The sequence below is a fragment of the Lissotriton helveticus genome, chromosome 8 (genome assembly GCF_964261635.1).
Source record: "Lissotriton helveticus chromosome 8, aLisHel1.1, whole genome shotgun sequence".
Lineage (NCBI taxonomy): Eukaryota > Metazoa > Chordata > Amphibia > Caudata > Salamandridae > Lissotriton > Lissotriton helveticus.
The window spans coordinates 619,295,465-619,315,782 of NC_136069.1; the positions used below are offsets into that span (position 1 = coordinate 619,295,465).

Genomic DNA, 20,318 nt, shown 5'->3' on the forward strand with positions numbered 1-20,318 from the left:
GAAAATGACCAATCAGTCACCTCGCCACAAACAGTATGGGCAGGAAATAATGAAGCGCGGGGAGCTCTCCTCATGAAGGACTCAGCCCAGGCCAAAAAAAAGACCTTAATGGAACAAAAGAGGCTCGTGGGCAATAAAGCCACCATAATGGCAGAACATGCCCAACACCTTAACTACAGCAACAACTAGAGGCAGAGAAATTTACACATAAAATTCACACTATTGCAAAGGCAGCTAAAAAGGCTCTGGTGAAGCTCAAGTGGAGGCATGAAAAGGCTGAGAGTATGCTGGCACTCCAGCTGCAATGACTAGGCAAACTGGCCATCCCGGTTATCCTGAACAATGAGGGCAAATTCAAACTCACCTGTAGGACATCAGAGACATTTGTCTCTTAGTTGAGGGCATTATACAGGGCTTCAGCTGGTGGATTCTCAGTTGTAGAGGATGAGTTATTAGACTCTATTAGCATTCCCACCTTACAAATGAAGGTCCGCAGTTTCTAGAGCGACAGATTTCCAGAAGGAAATTCCTTAAGACACAGCAGTCTTCCCACTTGTAAGTCGCCTGAGGAGAATTGCGGAAGCAGAAATTAAAGGATCCAAAGTCTAATTTCCAATAATCCAATTATAATGCCGTTACTCAAAAGAGGAAAGAATCATTCGAATTATGAAAATTATACAACAGAATCACTTAATGTGGATATAAAAATCCTAGCTAAAATGTTACGTGCCAGACTGCACAAGGTGATACCATCTCTCATCCACACCTCTCAGTTGGGCTTTGTCCTAAGGCGCTCGTCTAGGAATCACCTGAGGACAATAGGCCATCTATTGTAGGAAACTTGAGACTTGGAGGAAGGAGGCACACCCATATTCCTCAATGCTGAAAAAGTGTTGGATTGTGAAGCATGGCATTTGCTTTTTGAGGTAGTGGACAGGTTTGGCCTTGGTCTGTCTTTTATCTCCTAAGTGTGATGGCTTAATCTAAATTCAACAGAACAAATTACCTGCAGCAGACTTTGTGGCTTGCTCCATGTTACTAGACAAAGGTTCCCATTATTTTCACTACTCTCCCTCCTCCTGGCTTTAGAACCACTAGCCATTGCTATCATAGCCTCTACACACATTCTGGGTATATGTTTCAAGTTTATTTTATTTTTGCGTAGTTAATTAAAACCATTGCAATAGCAACACTACAAAATTCATAAAACATAGTTATTAAAATCTTTTAAAAGCCAAAGATGGAGAACTCATTGCAGTTAAAATCACAATTAGGTTGTGCTAGTTAAGTAAAGTCAATGGGTCGCTGGATGCTGAAATTTGTTTGTCCCAGATTATCTTTTTTCCCAGTCCCCTTTGCCCATATGACCTATCAAATTGTCTCTGCTTATTGCAAGATGTATCCCTCTGCTGCTGCTAGGCATCCTTGATGAGGTTTTGCTAAAGCCTTTTACCCATCTGCTAGTCTGCTTCGCGGTGGTGGACTTTGCAAAGCATTCTTTAGTATTTTTGGTATTTTTTTGTTCAGTCATCATCAGGAATTTTACCAGTCTACAGTTTAGTTGAGTATTTGCTGGGTTTAAGCAAGCCAGCACTGCTTGCCTTCTAGTATGGATACCTTTCTGTTCAAAAGGTTCTTTTAGGAATTGTTGCTGTGCTTGGTGCAGTTCTTCGCAAAGGCAAATTAAGTGAAGAATATCACCATTCTTGATGTTGCACAGCCTGCAAGTATCTTGCCCTTTTATCCTCAGCCATGGTGGTAGATGCTGGGGCAGGGAAGGATCGCCAGTCTGTACCTTAGGAAATTAATTTTTATAGCCCTAGGATAGCCCTGATTAAAGTATGGTTGTGGGGCAAGTGATTTATAGGAACTGAGGGTCATCCAGGCATGAGATCTTTTCAAGAAGCTCACCTTCTCCTCCAATAAGGAAATTAGTTTCATGTTTTCCAGAAAAAAACAATTTAATTGAGGTAGCAGAGTTGCGCATCCCAGAGTCCATAGAGTTTAGTAGAATCCAAGGCTAACTGAAGATGGTTTCTTGCCTGAGAGAACTCCCTGTGTTGTAGATCATGCCACAACAAATAGTTAAGCGTGTTTGTAGTGGCACTTCTTATCTTGTGCCAACAGATGATATATGCACCATACCTGGCTAAGATTTGTTGTTGGAGGCTAAACTCCAGCCTTATTTGCGCAGGTGATGTGTAATACAGAAGGCAGAACATAGTTCTATGAGCTTTAACCAGCGTACTGTCCAACCTCTTTAGCATCTCTTCCCCGCATCGCCTCGCTACCATAAGTAATCGAGGGGAGAAGTTTGTCCTGAACTACCTTCAAAAGCGGGGTCAAAGTCGGTTCCGTCAATTGGTTTGCCCGATTTTTCATCGTCAGGGCAATCAACAGACCTTGCCTTCTTATTTCCTCTTTTTGATGCCAAAATGACCTTTCCTTGTCAAATAGGACTCCTAGGTACTTATACTCACAAGCATGGTCAATTTTAGTGCCGCCAAGGAACCAGTTCTTCTGTGTGTTCTTTTTGCTATTTATTGACATTGTCCTTGTCTTGCTCAGGTTTATTTTTAAGTTATTTTCTGTAGCGTATTTCTGCATTTCAGTTAGTAGGTGTTGGAGACCGACATAAGTATGACTGAGCAGAACTACCTTATCTGCGTACAAGAGATTGGTTAAAGTTCTCCCTCTCACCCATGGAGCGTGGGAGTTACAGGCGTCAAGCGCATTTGGAAGATCAGCCATAAATAAATTGAACAGGGTTGGTGCAAACACACAACCCTGTTTCAGTTCTTTTGTTGTTGGTACTTGCGAGGAAATGTGGGTGCCACCGCCTAATTTCACCTGCACCCAGGTGTCCGAGTGTAGAAGCATCAGCATGTTTAAGGCAAGAGCACTGAAGTACGTTCAATATGCAGATGACATTTTAATCACTGTACGAAATCCACGACCTCTATTCCTGAATAGAACAGTATGTAACCAATTCAAGTAAATAACAAGCACTAGCAAAGCCAGTAGGTCCTGCCTTTTTAATGCAGGAGTTCAGTTGTAGGCTTTACCAATGTTTGCGTGTAAAGTATTGTTTAGAAAATAAAAAGAAAATACATATTTTGAATTTCTGGAGCAAAACCAAACATCTCAGACATCTAAAAACCGTACATTGAATTCAATGTTTTTAATCTTTATAAATAAAATGGTTTATTTTGAAATACTTTTCACTCAGGAAAGTCTGAACAAAAATTATAAAAGAACAAGAACGTGTCAGAACGTAAGGTGAACGTTTTTCAAGGCCTAGTTTACTTTACACAGGATTCAGACATTTGATCATCTGTACTAGCACAGGGAGCACAATTCTGGGCCTCCAGGAGAAGTGGCATGCTTCTGCCACAGTTGCATGCAGAGTGAGTGCAGCAGATGGCCCTTTCCCCAGCACCATAAACGCCTTTGGGTGCCAATGATTGTACTTTCAAGCCCTATATGGAATACAGGAGATTATAATAAAACAACCATCAAAGTCTGCTATTCAGCCATATCCAAACAGAAATATCCCTATTTCCGTTCTTTAACGGAAAAGCAGGGAGAGGGGGAGAGCAAAATAGCATGGGGTGGGTATTGGGGGGGGGGGGGGGGGGTAATAAGAGTGAGAGAACTGAAAAACATGTGCACTTTCATGAAGTGTTGACTAAAAAAGAAAAAAGCAGATCACTAACTGAGCTATGAAAGGAAACAATTCTGCCAATCAAAAGGAACTTAAAGAGGACATGCTCCATGAAAAGGACTCTGGTGTCGGCCCTTTTGCATCTAGAACAAAGACTCCTAGCCAGAATTAAGTCCATATCTTTAATGAATACATATCATCCAGCCAAGTACATCTTACAAATGCCCTCCACTTGAATAATAATCTCTTCTTGACCTCATATAGTTCTATACCCAAAACTCAATGTACAATTCACATTATAAGATACATCAATACATCACCTCTCCCCCTCGCCCCCCCCCCAAAAAAAAGCTCTGCGGCAGGCACACCTACAAACTTAAGTCTAGATATTAATCTTCTGTCATTTAAAATGCACTCTCTTCTGGATGCCAATTTAAGAAGTCACTGTTAATTATAATTAGTATACAAATGCAGAATGTCACACCACCACCATTTTTTCTAACAGAACCAGTACGTTGGAGCAAATAGAAAAAAGGTGATTTATAAACTATGCAAGAGTTTGTGGAACCAACTTATGTGAAAAACAGAAATATTGACTACTGCTTCATTGATTAGGTGTGATGGGGCAGAAAATATTAGAAACATTACCAGAACTAATGCAGGAAGAAGGGAGAGCATTGAACAAGTATTAATGTTGGATACTAAAATTGGACTGCTATTGTTTGCCCAGAGTTAGTTAGTACAATTCTGGAGCAACATGATTCTGGATTAAGAGCTCAATGAAGGGACGAATCAATTGAAGACTATGTGAAATGTCCAATTAAACTAGCATCCACATGCAAATCTGGAGCATCTACAGAGAAAAGAATAAGATCAATTTATATTAAAGTGCATTAGCTGCAAAACTAGAGAAGAGCGCTCAATGAAGGAAGAACCATTTGTAGAGGGGGTGATAGCAGTAGCAAAAAAAGGGGAGGGGGACACACAGTTAAATATGTGAGTAAATTGAGCAGTGATAAATACCAAGACAATTACAAGGGAAAGCAATGTAGTAGAGTTTGTGCAATTAAGGAAAACTGACATGCATCAGAACATAGAAGAAGGGGATGAAGTGGCATGAGGAGAAAGCACACAGGAAAGAGGCACACACGATGTGTAGGAGGAGCACGGACTCTGACAAGCACCGCCGAAAGCACTGTGGGAATAATTAATATAGAAGCGCTGTGGGTCAGAACTTACATGCAGTGAACATGACGCTGGGGTCAAACTGAAAGTGTCTGGCCTCCTCATGTCAACGTAGGGTAATATTCAAGACTATGTGAGAATACTGCAATAGTTGTTGGTCTGCAGTTTGTTTTTTCGGCTAACATGGTCTGCCAGCTGCTACTGATGGAATATGGACTACTTGCATGTATATGGACTATGCCACTGTACTGTGCTTGTTGAAAGATACTGTATGATATAACGAATAAAAAGACCATACCAAAAAAATGAGGAAAATTGAAGCAACTGAAAAAACACCGTTTTTCAGGACACCGTTTTAGGTGTGGTAAGCAAGGCCACAAATGAATGTTCTGTTTTACAAATGTTTTGTAATGAATGTGACAAGAAGGGACATTTGAACATGTGCTATGCAGGTATGGATCTGCATGCTCATCCTGTGTCACCTGTATGGTGCCGGCCCTTTAACATTCAGAACAAAGAATTCCAGGTGGCTTTCAGATCGAGAGCTTTAATAAATATAAAACATGCATCCAAATGCATCTTCCAACTGTCTCCCATTTGACTAGTAGTCTCTTCTTTATCTGATAGGGTTCTAACCTCGAAAAACATGCGAGAACCCACATTATAAGATAGCTTGATCTATCACAGGGACAAACAAAAGACCAGAAAAGCAATCAATCGACTACAAAGCAAGAAATTAAAGTCTCAATAAAGCCAACCGATGGTAAGCAATGGGAGAGCTGTTAGCCCACCACAAGTTTACAATAGGCTGTCAGCTTGCAAGACCGAACACAATGTTCTATTCCCCATCACTTTTAAAATAATGACATAAATGAGGCATAGAGAAGACATACAATCTGCTGTTGCTATCCTGTGTTTGAGAATTTGTAGGCTCGAGTCTGATTTTCGCATGTAGGTTATGCAGAAAATCATTAGAGGTTTCAGAACATGCAAACTCACATACATTAGAAATGTTAAGTGTATTTTGCCTTTAAACTGTTCAGTAGCTTCATGAATTCACTGAATAGGTGCAGGGTCTAAATACATTGGACTCAACAAACACCCCAAGGTACGCAACAGTGGTTGTGTTTCTACCTCATACACCAAACAATAAGTAAAATGCAGGGGCAGACAATTGATTACCATTAAATTGAGTAATAGTAACATTCTTTATTTGCAGCACTTAAAAGCAAAAGATGTGAAATATGAAGCACCATAAAAAAGCAAGTTAGCTGTTATGAGCAACTAACAGTTGCAAAATGTACTAATAATGTCTGCATTATCTTCGCAAGCGTGCAACAGTGCATTTCGCATTTCTCACAGTAGGTGTTGCTATGCAAATCTTTGTGAATTATCACCATGCTGCATTTTGCACCTACCACAATGAGCCCAATTCAAGTTATCTTGTGAACAGCGGTCCTAAATCCTGCTATTTTCCATGCTTCAGAAGTGGCTTTGCGCTAGCCAGGCTGAACATACTGCTTAATGTTGGCGCTACCGCGAACAGCACTATAAAGTAACACTTAGGCCAAATCCTATGTTTGGCAAGTGCCAACTGATCCCTACGGGTACTGGTCCTGTATTTTATAATATAACAAGCATTGAAAATGCAATAGGTCTCGCAATAGAAGAGTTTGACATTTTTCGTTTTGCAAATGGATGAGTGGTGTTGCGTGGATGAGTGGCGTTGCGTGGATGAGTGGCGTGTGTGAGTGGCGTTGCGTGTGTGAGTGGCGTTGCGTGTGTGAGTGGCGTTGCGTGTGTGAGTGGCGTTGGAATGCAATAGGCCTCGCATTAGAAAAGTTGTAGTTATTGGTCTTGTAAATGACATAATTTATTTCTTTTTTCGTTGTTAAAATTGCTAAATTGATGGCTTTGTCATTTACAATGCCAATAGTTATAACTTTTGCAAATGTGACACCTATAGCATTTGGAATGCAACATGTTTTGTATTTACGTTACTTATATGGCAGCTCTGGTCGTTATGCTACATCCCTAGATAGTTTTATCTTTCGCAAATGTGACACCTATTGTAACACAATATGTGTTGTGAGGGTGAGGGAGGGTGAGGGAGGGTGAGTGAGTGTGAGGGGTTGAGGGTGGGTGAGGGTGAGTGAGGGTGAGGGGTTGAGGGTAAGTGAGGGTGAGGGTGAGTGAGGATGAGGCTGAGGGGTTGAGGGTAAGTGAGGGTGAGGGTGAGTGAGGATGAGGCTGAGGGGTTGAGGGTGAGTGAGGGTGAGTGAGGGTGAGTGAGGGTGAGTGAGGGTGAGTGAGGGTGAGTGAGGGTGAGTGAGGGTGAGTGAGGGTAAGTGAGGGTGAGTGAGGATGAGGCTGAGGGGTTGAGGGTGAGTGAGGGTGAGTGAGGGTGAGTGAGGGTGAGTGAGGGTGAGTGAGGGTGAGTGAGGGTGAGTGAGGGTGAGTGAGGGTGAGTGAGGGTGAGTGAGGGTGAGTGAGGGTGAGTGAGGGTGAGTGAGGGTGAGTGAGGGTGAGTGAGGGTGAGTGAGGGTGAGTGAGGGTGAGTGAGGGTGAGTGAGGGTGAGTGAGGGTGAGTGAGGGTGAGTGAGGGTGAGTGAGGGTGAGTGAGGGTGAGTGAGGGTGAGTGAGGGTGAGTGAGGGTGAGTGAGGGTGAGTGAGGGTGAGTGAGGGTGAGTGAGGGTGAGTGAGGGTGAGTGAGGGTGAGTGAGGGTGAGTGAGGGTGAGTGAGGGTGAGTGAGGGGTTGAGGGTGAAGTGTTGAGGGTGAGTGAGGGTGAGTGAGGGGTTGAGGGTGAAGTGTTGAGGGTGAGTGAGGGTGAGTGAGGGTGAGGGGTTGAGGGTGAGGCGTTGAGGGTGGGTGAGGGTGGGTGAGGGTGAGTGAGGGTGAGTGAGGGTGAGTGAGGGAGGGTGAGTGAGGGTGAGTGAGGGTGAGTGAGGGTGAGTGAGGGTGAGTGAGGGTGAGTGAGGGTGAGTGAGGGTGAGTGAGGGTGAGTGAGGGTGAGTGAGGGTGAGTGAGGGTGAGTGAGGGTGAGTGAGGGTGAGGGATTGAGAGTGGGTGAGGAGTTGAGGGTGAGTGAGGGTGAGGGGTTGAGGGTGAGTGAGGGTGAGGGGTTGAGGGTGAGTGAGGGTGAGGGTGAGGGTGATTGAGGGTGAGGTGTTGAGGGTGAGTGAGGGTGAGGGTGAGTGAGTGTGAGGGGTTGAGGGTGAGTGAGTGTGAGGGGTTGAGGGTGAGTGAGGGTGAGGGTGAGTGAGGGTGAGGGGTTGAGGGTAAGTGAGGGTGAGTGAGGATGAGGCTGAGGGGTTGAGGGTGAGAGGGTGAGTGAGAGTGAGGGTGAGTGAGGGGTTGAGGGTGAAGTGTTGAGGGTGAGTGAGGGTGAGTGAGGGTGAGTGAGGGTGAGTGAGGGTGAGTGAGGGTGAGTGAGGGTGAGTGAGGGTGAGTGAGGGTGAGTGAGGGTGAGTGAGGGTGAGTGAGGGTGAGTGAGGGTGAGTGAGGGTGAGTGTGAGTGAGGGTGAGTGAGGGTGAGTGTGAGTGAGGGTGAGTGAGGGTGAGTGAGGGTGAGTGAGGGTGAGTGAGGGTGAGTGAGGGTGAGTGAGGGTGAGTGAGGGTGAGTGAGGGTGAGTGAGGGTGAGTGAGGGTGAGTGAGGGTGAGTGAGGGTGAGTGAGGGTGAGTGAGGGTGAGTGAGGGTGAGTGAGGGTGAGTGAGGGTGAGTGAGGGGTTGAGGGTGAAGTGTTGAGGGTGAGTGAGGGTGAGTGAGGGTGAGGGGTTGAGGGTGAGGCGTTGAGGGTGGGTGAGGGTGGGTGAGGGTGGGTGAGGGTGGGTGAGGGTGGGTGAGGGTGGGTGAGGGTGAGTGAGGGTGAGTGAGGGTGAGTGAGGGTGAGTGAGGGTGAGTGAGGGTGAGTGAGGGTGAGTGAGGGTGAGTGAGGGTGAGTGAGGGTGAGTGAGGGTGAGTGAGGGTGAGTGAGGGTGAGTGAGGGTGAGTGAGGGTGAGTGAGGGTGAGTGAGGGTGAGTGAGGGTGAGTGAGGGTGAGTGAGGGTGAGTGAGGGTGGGTGAGGAGTTGAGGGTGAGTGAGGGTGAGGGGTTGAGGGTGAGTGAGGGTGAGGGGTTGAGGGTGAGTGAGGGTGAGGGTGAGGGTGATTGAGGGTGAGGTGTTGAGGGTGAGTGAGGGTGAGGGTGAGTGAGTGTGAGGGGTTGAGGGTGAGTGAGGGTGAGGGTGAGTGAGGGTGAGGGGTTGAGGGTAAGTGAGGGTGAGGGTGAGTGAGGATGAGGCTGAGGGGTTGAGGGTGAGAGGGTGAGTGAGAGTGAGGGTGAGTGAGGGGTTGAGGGTGAAGTGTTGAGGGTGAGTGAGGGTGAGAAAGTCGTGTTCTGCTGGACCGTCCATGCACCCAAGGAAACGTAGTGAACAAGACAGAGCTATGCAAAATAAATATATTGGGCAGGCTGGTGGCCTGAGAAGCGTCCGTGAAGCAGGGGTCGGGGAGCCGAACACTTTGATGTAGCTCACGGCCTCGGCCGTGAGAAAACAAGTAATTTAAACCATCTGTGACGACTGGTCACGTGCTCCAACTGAGGAAGATTATTTAATGAAAAGGGACTTTGTTACAGCACAAGAACATGATGCCAACTAGGAAGCTCAGGAAAGCATTGTAAAGCTCCAAATGAAACGTTGCAATAGTTCATCGGACGATAGCGCTGCGGCATCGGCTACAAAGGAGGCGCGGTTTACGATGTCTCACCGAACAAAGATAAATTTGGAAAAAAAGTAAAAACAATTCGAAGGGTGTTGGCAAATTGACACGCATCATTCTCAATCCTAATTGAACGCCTTCTTTTATTCCAAGTAATCTCAGCAAATACGTTGTGGGACACGAAACCATGTGTTTAAGAAGCCACAGTAATTATCTGCTCTTTCTTAATAACCCTTTCATTTTCACAAGATTATGGTTTCGCTGGATGTTACTGGTTCTGTGCCGCAGAGCTGGCGGTGCGGGGGGGAGGGGGGGTCAGCTGTCGGAAAAAGGGCACGGAGCTTAAGACGAGTAGAGGACGAGTGCCAGAAAAACAAGGCGGGCAGGGGAGGGGGCGGAGCGGGGAGAGCGGCATGTGGGTGTTAAGAAGCCGGGCCTTTGAAGTGAAGCTAAGCTTCACTTCAAAAGGTGTCGGAGGAATGCGGGAGAGAGGAACAGATGGCGATTGCGGCTGTGCACGCGCTTTTAAGCTCAATGCACATGTGCATTGAGCTTAAAAGTCACGGGCACTGCAAGGAATCGCCACGATTCCTTGCTTCTTAGTTAAAAGTTGTTTAAGCCGCAATAGGCTCGCAAGCTCGATGCGCATGCGCATCGACAGGCGAGACCTAAAAAGGGAGGGGAAGTAGTCTGGTAGATGATGGAAACGCCGTTATAAAAGCATTACTAGGTAGAGACATAAGAAATCTGCAGCACCGTTTTCTAAAGAAACTCATGGCTTGCTGCAGATATGAACATTAAAAAAAACTTCCACAGATTTTTGACATTTCCCACCGAATGTTCTCTCGGTGCTTCTAGTTCTTGGTGGAGAATGTGTGCAAAACCAACCAGAAAGAAGGCAGGCAGAGAGGCTCGACCGAGTGCAAATTACCAAAATATGCTTGGAAAACGGATGGCACTGACTGTGGCAATGACTTACTGTAGCGGCAATTTAGCCGAGTTACAAGCCGGGCCAAACTGAACATCTTGCACCTGCATACTGAGTCTGAGTGATTCAGGCTTGTCAATTTGTCTGTCAGGGGAGAGTTTCCAAAGACAGGCTCTGAAATGGATGTCTTCGTTGGTACATCACTCATAGGCTATGAAGCTTACTTCGTACCAATGTTCATTTATGAAGCTTGCCCATGGTGTGCTCCAGGGTTCACCTCTGAGCCGTACATTGTTCAATAGGTAGGTGGCTTCAGTTGAACAACTAGTTAGATTATTTAGTTTCATATGGATGACTCAGGGTCACGATAAACAGGCTATGGAGCAGTGTGGTGATCTGCTGCAGATACAAGCCCATTTCTAATGGTATATACGGGCAGTGGCAGACTGGAAGAAAATGAATACCCTGAAACTTAACATTGAGAAGCAGTTGCTTTATTTTATTTTATTTATTTTAGAGGTTTTATATAGCGCTGGCTGGACCCAGAGGTATCAGAGCGCTTTACAATTGTAACAGAAAGGTGTTTAAATACAGGTACAGTGTGTATAAGTACAGAAAGTGGATTCAAAAATAAGCATTCCACCACATAGGATAAAGGTTACACAAGATGAAAAGTAAAAAACAATTGCTAAACACAATAAGATATACAATATAGAGGTCGCAGTTTGGTGGGAAGGTTTGATGAAATATACCTAGAAGCAAGAAGGATAAAAAATGTGCAAGAAATACTGAAGGTCATAAGGTGTAGTAAGAAACGGGAGGTAAAGGAGAGGCAAGGAGGGGAGGGAAGGTGATAAGATTGAAGGGGAAGGGAAGGAGAGGGGGGCAGGAGGGAGTTCACTAGCCGTAGGCGGAGCTGCTGGGTGGGGGGATGCGGAGGAAGGCGAGGCCACTCGGGAGGTAGTTAGAAGCCCCAGTATTTATTAAGGAGAAGAAGTTGGAGCTCTTTTTTGAAGCTGGGGTAGGACGGGTTACAACGGAGGTCTGGTGGGAGGGCATTCCAAATAAGAGGGGCATTGCCTGAAAAGGAGCGTGACTGAGTGGAATTCTTTTTCTGAAGGGGGGATAAGTAGGAGGGTGTTAGAGCTTCTCAGGGATCGCGTGCAGCCTGCTTTGGTCAATTTGATAGCAAGATATGTGGGAGTGTTTTGGTGGAGGATTTTGTGCGTAATGCAGGCGGTTTTATAAGTGGATCTGCCTTCAATTGGGAGCCATTTGAGGGTTTTGAGGGATAGATGTGGTCAAATCGTTTGCAGTCTGTGATAAGCCTGGCCGCAAGGTTGAGCACTGATTTTAGAGGTGCCAGGTGTGTTTTGGGAATTCCGGTGAGGATGGCATTGCCGTAATCAATGCGCGATAGAACAAGAGATTGAACTGCTAGTTTAAAATCATCAATTGGCATGAAGGGCTTAATTCTCTTAAGGTTACGGAGGGTAAGGAGGGCTCCTTTGGCAGAGTTTTTGATGTGTACGTTGAGAGATAGGCGGTTGTCAAGGGAGATGCCCAAGGATTTGACTGAGGTGGCTAGGGACAAGGGGCAGTTGAGGGCATTAAGGTCTGTGATCCAATTTTGAACGGGGAGCTGGTTGTTTTTTTGGGGAGAAAAGAATAATTTTAGTTTTTTAGGGTTAAGTTTGAGGTGGTTCGAGTGGAACCAGGCTTGAATTTTGAGGAGGGTGTTGTTGAGGTGGAGGATGTCAGCATGGGTTTTTATCTTATGGTAGAGTTGAGTATCGTCAGCGTAAAGATGGTAGTTGATCCCGGCTTGTTTGAGAATGAGGGTGAGGGGTTCCATGAAGAGGTTAAAGAGAGAGGGAGAGAGTATGGATCCTTGCGGAACTCCTAGAAAAATGGGGGAGGGGTTCGATAAGCAGTTTTGGATTTTAATTTGTTGAGCACGGTGTTGCAGGCATGAGACAAACCAATTACGAGTCATACCATTAAGGCCGAATCGTTCTCTAAGGACTTTGAGTAGAACAGAATGGTTAACGGTATCGAACGCTGCGGAGAGATCGAGGAGGATCAATAGGCTAGATTCGCAATTGTCGAGGGAGTGGTGAATGTCATCTACAATGTTAAGCATGGCGGTTTCAGTGCTGCAACCTTTCCTGAAGCCCGATTGGAGGGTGTCAAGTAAGTTAAAAAGTTCAATGTGTCTGTCAAGCTGAAGAAGGACACATTTTTCCAGGGCTTTCGAGAGAAGGGGCAGATTGGAAATAGGACGGAAGCTGTTGAGGTCATTAGGGTCGGCAGTAGGGTTTTTGAGAATGGGGTGATTTGGCCCAGTTGTAGGGAGGAGGGGACACAGCCGGTGGCTAGGGAAGTGTTAATGATCGAGGTCCAGGAAGGGGTAATGATGTGTTTGAGATTTTGGACAACTTTAGAGGGGAGGGGGGGTCTTTGGTGTGGGAGGAGGGTTTAAGTTTCACAATGATGTCAATGACATCTCTTTCAGTAACTGGCTGGAAATTATGCCAGGTGGCGTTATTTTTAAGGAGAGTGTTAGGGGGATTGGAGTTGTGGAGGGAGGAGGGAATGGAGGGGATCGGGAGATCAATGTTATGTAGGATCATGGAGGGAGCAGGGGGTGGTGGGAGGGATGCAGGTGAGTTAGGGGAGATGTCAAAAATGGAGGTAGGGGTCTGAGTATGGAGGAAGGATTGTTCTATTCTAGCAATTTTTTCAGAGAAAAAGAGGGCTATTTCTTCGCATCTAGTGGTCGAGGCCAGAAGTATAGGAGGAGTGGATGAGGTTTGATTGCGAACAAAGTTAAACAGTTCTTTGGGTCTATTTTTGGCTCAGTCCAGTTGTGCTCAGAAAAAGGATGCTTTTTAGGTCTCGCCTGTCGATGCGCATGCGCATCGAGCTTGCGAGACTATGGGGGCTTAAACAGTCTTTAACCAACTTGCAAGAAATCGTGGCGATTCCTTGCAGTGCCCGTGAAATTCAAGCTCAATGCGCATGCGCATTGAGCTTAAAAGCGCGTGCACATGCCCCCAGCCGCCTGCCTTGCATGTTTTTTCCCTCAGGCGCACTCCTCCCACACCCCCGCTCCGCCCCCTCCCCTGCCTGCCGTGTCGCATTTCTTCAGTTCCCTCAGCCGCACTCCAGGCCCCTGCTGCTTTCACACCCTCTCCCCGCTCCGCCCCCTCCCCTGCCCGCCGTGTCGCATTTCTCCTCCCCCTCCCCTTCTCTGCCTTCCCTCCGTCTTGTCTCTTTTTGTCTTATTCTTGTTTTAACTTTTTTTTCATCTTGGTTTGCCTTTCTTCACTTTCTACTGCAGTAACACACTCAGTTTGTCCCTTCACGCGACAGCATCTCTCAAATTGCAGTAAGTCTACAGCGGGTTCTTTTTGATGCTCTACTTCGTTGCAGTTTGTATTTTAAATTTGCACACTTTTGATGCGGCCGCTGCTTTCACTTTCGCGTGCACAGGGACGAGTCCTCTTCACATCCACCCCCTACAAGTGGTGCCTCCCGCTCACGTGCTGCTGGGTGGCTCTTGTTTACCCCACACTACCCAACCCCCCATCTTCGGGCCACTGCACTGTCTCGCCCGCCAGATTTGCATTTTGCCTAGCACCCTCGCCTTCAGTTCTCGTTGACAGTAAATAATAAAGCGTTTCCGCTATGCCGGCTCTGCAGTGCAGGGCCATGAACCATGTATGATAACATCACCCAAAGTCGCCATTCACATACCGTCTATACTACCGACTTTCAAAGGCCCTCATGCTTGTCTGGCTCCTCCCTAAGTAAAGCAATCCAGAAGTACAACTCTGAATCAAAGACTCTCTGCCTCATCACCATTTGCCAGCATGCGGAGACTTCAAAGACTTCAAGCTGTGGCCATAATCAGGCCCCCTGCTTGCCATAACCCCTCCCTTTTCCCCCTCCCTCCTGGACAGCCTCGCTCTCCCAAGCACCTCGCTTAGGCACATACATCGTCTATACTACCGACTTTCAAAGGCCCTCATGCTTGTCTGGCTCCTCCCTAAGTAAAGCAATCCAGAAGTACAACTCTGAATCAAAGACTCTCTGCCTCATCACCATTTGCCAGCATGCGGAGACTTCAAGCTGTGGCCATAATCAGGCCCCCTGCTTGCCATAACCCCTCCCTTTTCCCCCTCCCTCCTGGACAGCCTCGCTCTCCCAAGCACCTCGCTTAGGCACATACATACACCACTCACGTGCTCCCCACCCCCCTCCTCCCCCGATCACTTTCACGTCCGTCTGTCTCCCTAGATATAACACAATTACACGCAAAACTGAAAATGTACAGCTCAGCTGTTGATCTCCCAACTCAATGCCGTATGTGCGACATCAAAGAGTTTAAATACCTATATTCCAAGTGCTACTGTTAATGCAGGTTAAGTGAAACTACTAGTTGTTTTGAAACTGGCATAATAAAATCATGTTTTAAAAATATTATTTTAATCTGTGCCAATTGATTGTAGTTTGCACTCGCCACAGGCAGCACAGTCACTCACACACCCAATGCCACTCACACACGCAACGCCACTCACACACGCAACGCCACTCACACACGCAACGCCACTCACCCACGCAACGCCACTCACCCACGCAACGCCACTCACCCACGCAACGCCACTCACCCACGCAACGCCACTCACCCACGCAACGCCACTCATCCATTTGCAAAACCAAAAAGGTCAAACTCTTCTATTGCGAGACCTATTGCATTTTCAATGATTGTTGTTTAAAGATGTGTTTTTTATAAGATGATCTTGCGAGCTAGGTGCAAAGGGGTAGGGTGTTGCCTCCATGTTCTTTCCGTCCGTCTAAGTGAGCGTCTTTCATTATTAAGCTCAGAATTGAACCATGATTTGGAAGGAATAGTTCTTTGGTTTTTAAGCTTCAGCGGGGTCAGGAGGTCCAGGGTATCCACGACTGCTTTGTTGTAGTGTTCTGTAAGCTCATTCGCGTTCAGTTTCTGTCCGCGATTGCCTACTAATTATTTTAGACAAATTAGCGGTAGCCTGCTGAGTGTGGCCAGCAAGTGTCACTAGTGCAAAACAGCTCTAGTTAGCACATTAAACACAGAACTTGTTGGCTTTGCCAATGCTGGTTTGTTTCTAGCAGCACAAGCCTGTAATAGTATACGAGTGAGTCTGCACATACAAGAGAATCAGCCCCCATTTTGGACATCTGCTCCTTTATGACACGCAACGATATTTTGACAGTTTAGTGATCGTGTTAATCTTTACAACAACAAAGCACCCATGGATGATCAATGTGTTGAATGAAGGTCTTTCATTCATTCAAGACTAGGCTGTCTTGGACAGACCACTGAAGACTATGATGAAAATTAAGTACTGAGTCCTAGAGTTGAACAGCTGGAGAAAAACGCTGAGGGGAGTGGTAACGACGAGAACAAAGAAAGAGTGCAGCTCACATGGATGAGGTGCATCAAGGTCAAAACACATGCTTGTGCTCTTGATCAACTGGGTTGCCACTTAACTGTTTGTGCTAGACAGTCCCTCTTGAGACTGGGTCAAGACCAATCTGCACATGGTTTGTTCTGTTCACTAATGGCTACAAGTCAAGCACAAGTCAACCAAGAGCTGTGTCTCCAAATATTAATGTATTCATCTTTTCAACTATTCACTTGTACCATCAAATCTGTCAACTTGACTTTTTAGTGTAAATATTATATTCATTTCCGGCAATTTTTGAAAGTGCAATGAGAAAATGTAGCCCATGTGCCCCGATGCATTTCGACTGTGCTCTTCATCAGGGGTCTTGTGTTGAGTACAAGTCAAAGCAACTCTGCAGTGACCAGAAAGTCTTGTGCACTGATTGGGCAAAGTCTTTGTCTAAATGATTTGATGGAACAAATTAATAGTTAACAGAACAATACATAACAGTTGTGTAAACTCGCGCGCACCAGGAGACGCAGGTTAGAAATGACTTGCTTTATTAGTTGCATACGATAGGAGGCTAAAATGATCTATTGCGGTCTACATAGTCAAACTGACAAACACCCAACTTTAATCCCATCAAGATGTATGTAGTCGCAAAAGAATTTCTAGACTTTTCACCAATTGGTAAGGCACATGTAAGATAAGAGGTGATAGAATGTGCACAGGGTACAAGGGGTCAGAATGACTCCAGCATTTCCATTCAATCCTTTTTGTGTTTTCTAAGGAAAGGAGGCTTATGACATTTCCTCAAAACTCTAACATATTGACATGTCGGACACGCCATTCATAAAAGCTACAGGGAATTTATTACAATTGTGGTCTCAATTGAAAGTTTAATTTGCCTCAGTGTAAGCAGTAAGGTCTACAATACCAAAGCGATGAGTTACTGCACACCTAAAATGCGGGTGTACTGTTTACTGTAAATACTTTAAAAGTGACTGAAAGATTTAGGGAGGAGTTCAGCTGTTTTGGGCTTGAGGCTCAACATTCAGCACAGGTGGTGCCAGCTATCAAGAGAAAACAGCCGCCTTGCTCAATGAAAACGAGGTCCACTATAAAACAGTTTTCATTCTTCAATATTTGCATACATTCAGCTCGCAGAACTTACTGCTGATTTTCCAACCACAAAAAAAAAAAACATTCTTAGTTGGGGCCAACAGGGGGGGGATACAAATTTGAGAGCAGAAAAAGGTCGATAATCGATACTGCTAAATTAAATAATAAGATAAAACAGTGCCACCTTATGTGCCAGTTCACGTCAACGAAACATTGCGAGGCAACTAAGATAAAAGTATCAAGGATAAATCAAAATGTTATTTGTTTCCAAAGTACAGGTCGCCATCTCAAAGGACAACAGTATAATGAAGAACATTCTTATTTCCAAGAGGAAAGCATCACGTAAGGAGGCCCTCTGAGGCCCAATGAAAAGGACTGCTGCCATAGCGATCTAGTTGAAAGATGCAGGTGCATCGCGCAGAAGATGAGATAAACTGCGGCGCTGTGTCAGTCTCCTGAAATAATCCCATGATGTCATTGTGCAGCGTGTGCAATGCATTAAGGGACCACTACTATCGCAGCCTTGAATTCACGCAACCTCGGGAGTCTTATATGGCTCTTCGTCGGGATTCTACTCCAAGAACATCTCTTAGAAGGGTCTGATGTCACCCGACAGTCATGGCTCCACGCTACTTTTAGAAGGCCAACTAAAAGCGAACACCCTATGATTGAGCACATCTGCGCGTATGAAACCTTCTGCGAGGACGTTATCCGTATCTAGACACGACCTGACCCAGCACCACCCTGTCAACGCATCAAGCCAAGGTTTGAGGCAGACCGCGCGTGCTGCGTGCCAGCACTTCGAAATGTAAATGATGTGGGCGAGCACTGCCATCCTCAACCGGTGGTAAACAAGACAGCTCCACCCTGGCTGCGTCTCTGCCTTGAGTGGGCATTACAAAGTGCAACCTCGACATGAACATAGGGTTAAATAGGGCGGGGGAGGAGGGGACGCCGAGGGGGGTGTAAAATAAAACACATAAAAAGTAAAGTATTGCTGATTCTCCAACCACAAAAAAGCACTCTCAGTTGGGGCTAACAGGGGATCCTGAAAAAAAAAATACAATATAAAGATACATGAACTTTCCGGTAAAAAAAAAAACAACACAGGTACACTGTGTTCCAAACACGTGACCGTGCTCCTACAACAAACAAAAGCACAAGTGAATGTCAGGGTTGAAGGACACATCAGTTTACAAGCAAGCAAAATGTACTTGGTCACGTCACGAAGATAACTGCTTTGCTGTAGATCGAAACATTATTTTCAGGATAATGTCATCCAGGGAATAACAAAACGATCTGTAGTTATGCAAGGAATGTGACTGTTGTAAAAAGGATGAAGGACGTAAAATTAAAGAGACTCCGCGTAAACGCGAACACTGCCTTTAGGAAGCCATACAAAGGTGAGATGTTGATACTGTGAGCACAGCAAGGAAACAACTGCGTATCAACATTAAATAGAAACGAAAAGAAATTCCACACGCTTATTGGAGGATGAAAAATGGCCTCGCGGTTGTATATGTGCAACGAACCTGGGCTTTTTTTTTTTTACGGTTTCTATTTTGGAAAGGTGATGTTGGAAATAGGTGGGAATCTGTACAATTAAGGTACCCGTGCCGTTACTATCATCCCTACACCAACGCCTCCTCCCCGCCCTTTCGCAACAAAAAGGGCGTCTGTCCTGAAGCGGTGAAGGCGTTGTGAGAATGAAACCCGGAGAGGGATACCCCGCCCCTCCCACCCATTTCCCGGAATGCCCTCTGCACTGGCGACGGAGCCATGCGAGAGGAGGCATGTGCACCTCCTGGTGACAAGGCAGAAAATGTTAAGCCATTATGTTCTACAGACTGACATTGCCGGGAGGGGCATGGTGTCCCTACAACACAGGAAAGAGGGGGCACGCGCTCCTGGGACGCTGGCACCGCCTCAGCCCCGGCGGCCTGATGATGCCGGGCGGTGTCAGCGTTCCACGGCACGTGCAGCCCGCGCAGGCTTCCGCTGCGTCCGTTGGTCCCCGTGCCCAGCGCATACAACACACTCAGTCCACACACAGGGTCTTTACCAAGACAGGAGGAAACATTTCTGATCGGTGCTGTGTCCTCCTTCCCCTACCCTCACCCTCCAGAGTGACGCGCATCTTACCTGCTGGCGTGGCCGCCCTGGTCCCTGTCGCTGAGTGCCGCCGTGTATATCCGCCGGTACCTATCTGCCAGGGCCCGGCCCGACAGCAGCAGTTGGTAACGACTCCGGCAGTCGGCGGCCTGCGACCCGAGCCCCCCCTCGGAGCCCATGGCCAGCCCGGGGCTACAAGAAGAGGAAGGATGCGGGTGCAAGGGGAAGAATCCAGGGCCGATGGAAGTGGCAGTTGGGGGCGGTGGGGGTGGCGGCGGTGCCGCAGCTGCGGCGCACATCATCCTTCGGGTTGTCGACTGGCAGCGGTCACTTTACGGTGCTGTAATCATGGGGACGGGGCGCGAAGCCCTCCCCGGGCAGCGCGGCTGCCCCTGCAGTCACCCCCGCGCAGCTGGGTCGCCAGCGGACACGGCTCATCTAACCCAGCCAGCCGTAGAGGAAGATGCAACCAAGCAGCCGGGACGGGGGTGGGAAAGACTCCTTGACGCCCACCCGGCCAAGCTGCCGGTGTACTGCAAAGCTCGCCCTTTTTATTTTTTTTCTTTGTATCGCCGGAAAAAAAAACACGTTGAAGTCAATGGCAAACAACAGGGCTCCTTTGTCTGATGGGGCAGCCTCAGTCGCCGGTCTGCTCTTGGTCTCAGTGCAGAAGGCGGCTTCCTCTCCTTTCCTGCCCCACTGAAAGCTGCACTCTCAGCGCTGCCATCTTAGCTTCATTTTCTTTTCCTGCTCGCCCTGTCTATCTCCTTTCGCACACACATACACGCCAGAGCTGGGCATGCTGGGAAAAAGGCTTCAGCACTGCACGGTGGTTGGCCCCGGAGAAAGCTCACCGAGCTTCCTGCACTGCAACAGGAAATGCAGCTACGACCAATTGCGGCTATCAATCAACGTGTACAGTTCACGTTTGTTTCGAGACGTGAACGCTGTCAGTGAACCTCGTTCTCAACGTAGTTATTACCAGCGCCTTTGGCAAAAAAAAAAAAAACATAGCGTCGCTATACATCTCGGTATTTTAGTTCTGGCTTTATAGATCGTGGCAACACTAACTGCAGAATGATTTCCCACATGTCCGGTTTCTTTTTGATATTGTCAGGTGTATCATCCACTGCTATAATAACATCTTGTTTTTATATAATGTTCGTGTTGT

General features: G+C 46.7%; 1 protein-coding gene across 5 annotated transcripts in view; it reads right to left on the reverse strand.

The window, feature by feature from the left end:
• MYCBP2 (MYC binding protein 2) overlaps positions 1 to 19,942 on the reverse strand; it is a 1,909,483-nt gene extending 1,889,541 nt beyond the window's left edge. For all 5 annotated transcript variants that reach the window (XM_078657470.1, XM_078657469.1, XM_078657471.1 and 2 more), the window contains exon 1: positions 19,178 to 19,942. In XM_078657470.1, the coding sequence (XP_078513596.1) occupies positions 19,178 to 19,449 (272 nt within the window). In that variant the 5' untranslated portion in view covers positions 19,450 to 19,942. The remainder of the gene's footprint in view (positions 1 to 19,177) is intronic.
• Between the last annotated feature and the right edge of the window lie 376 nt (positions 19,943 to 20,318).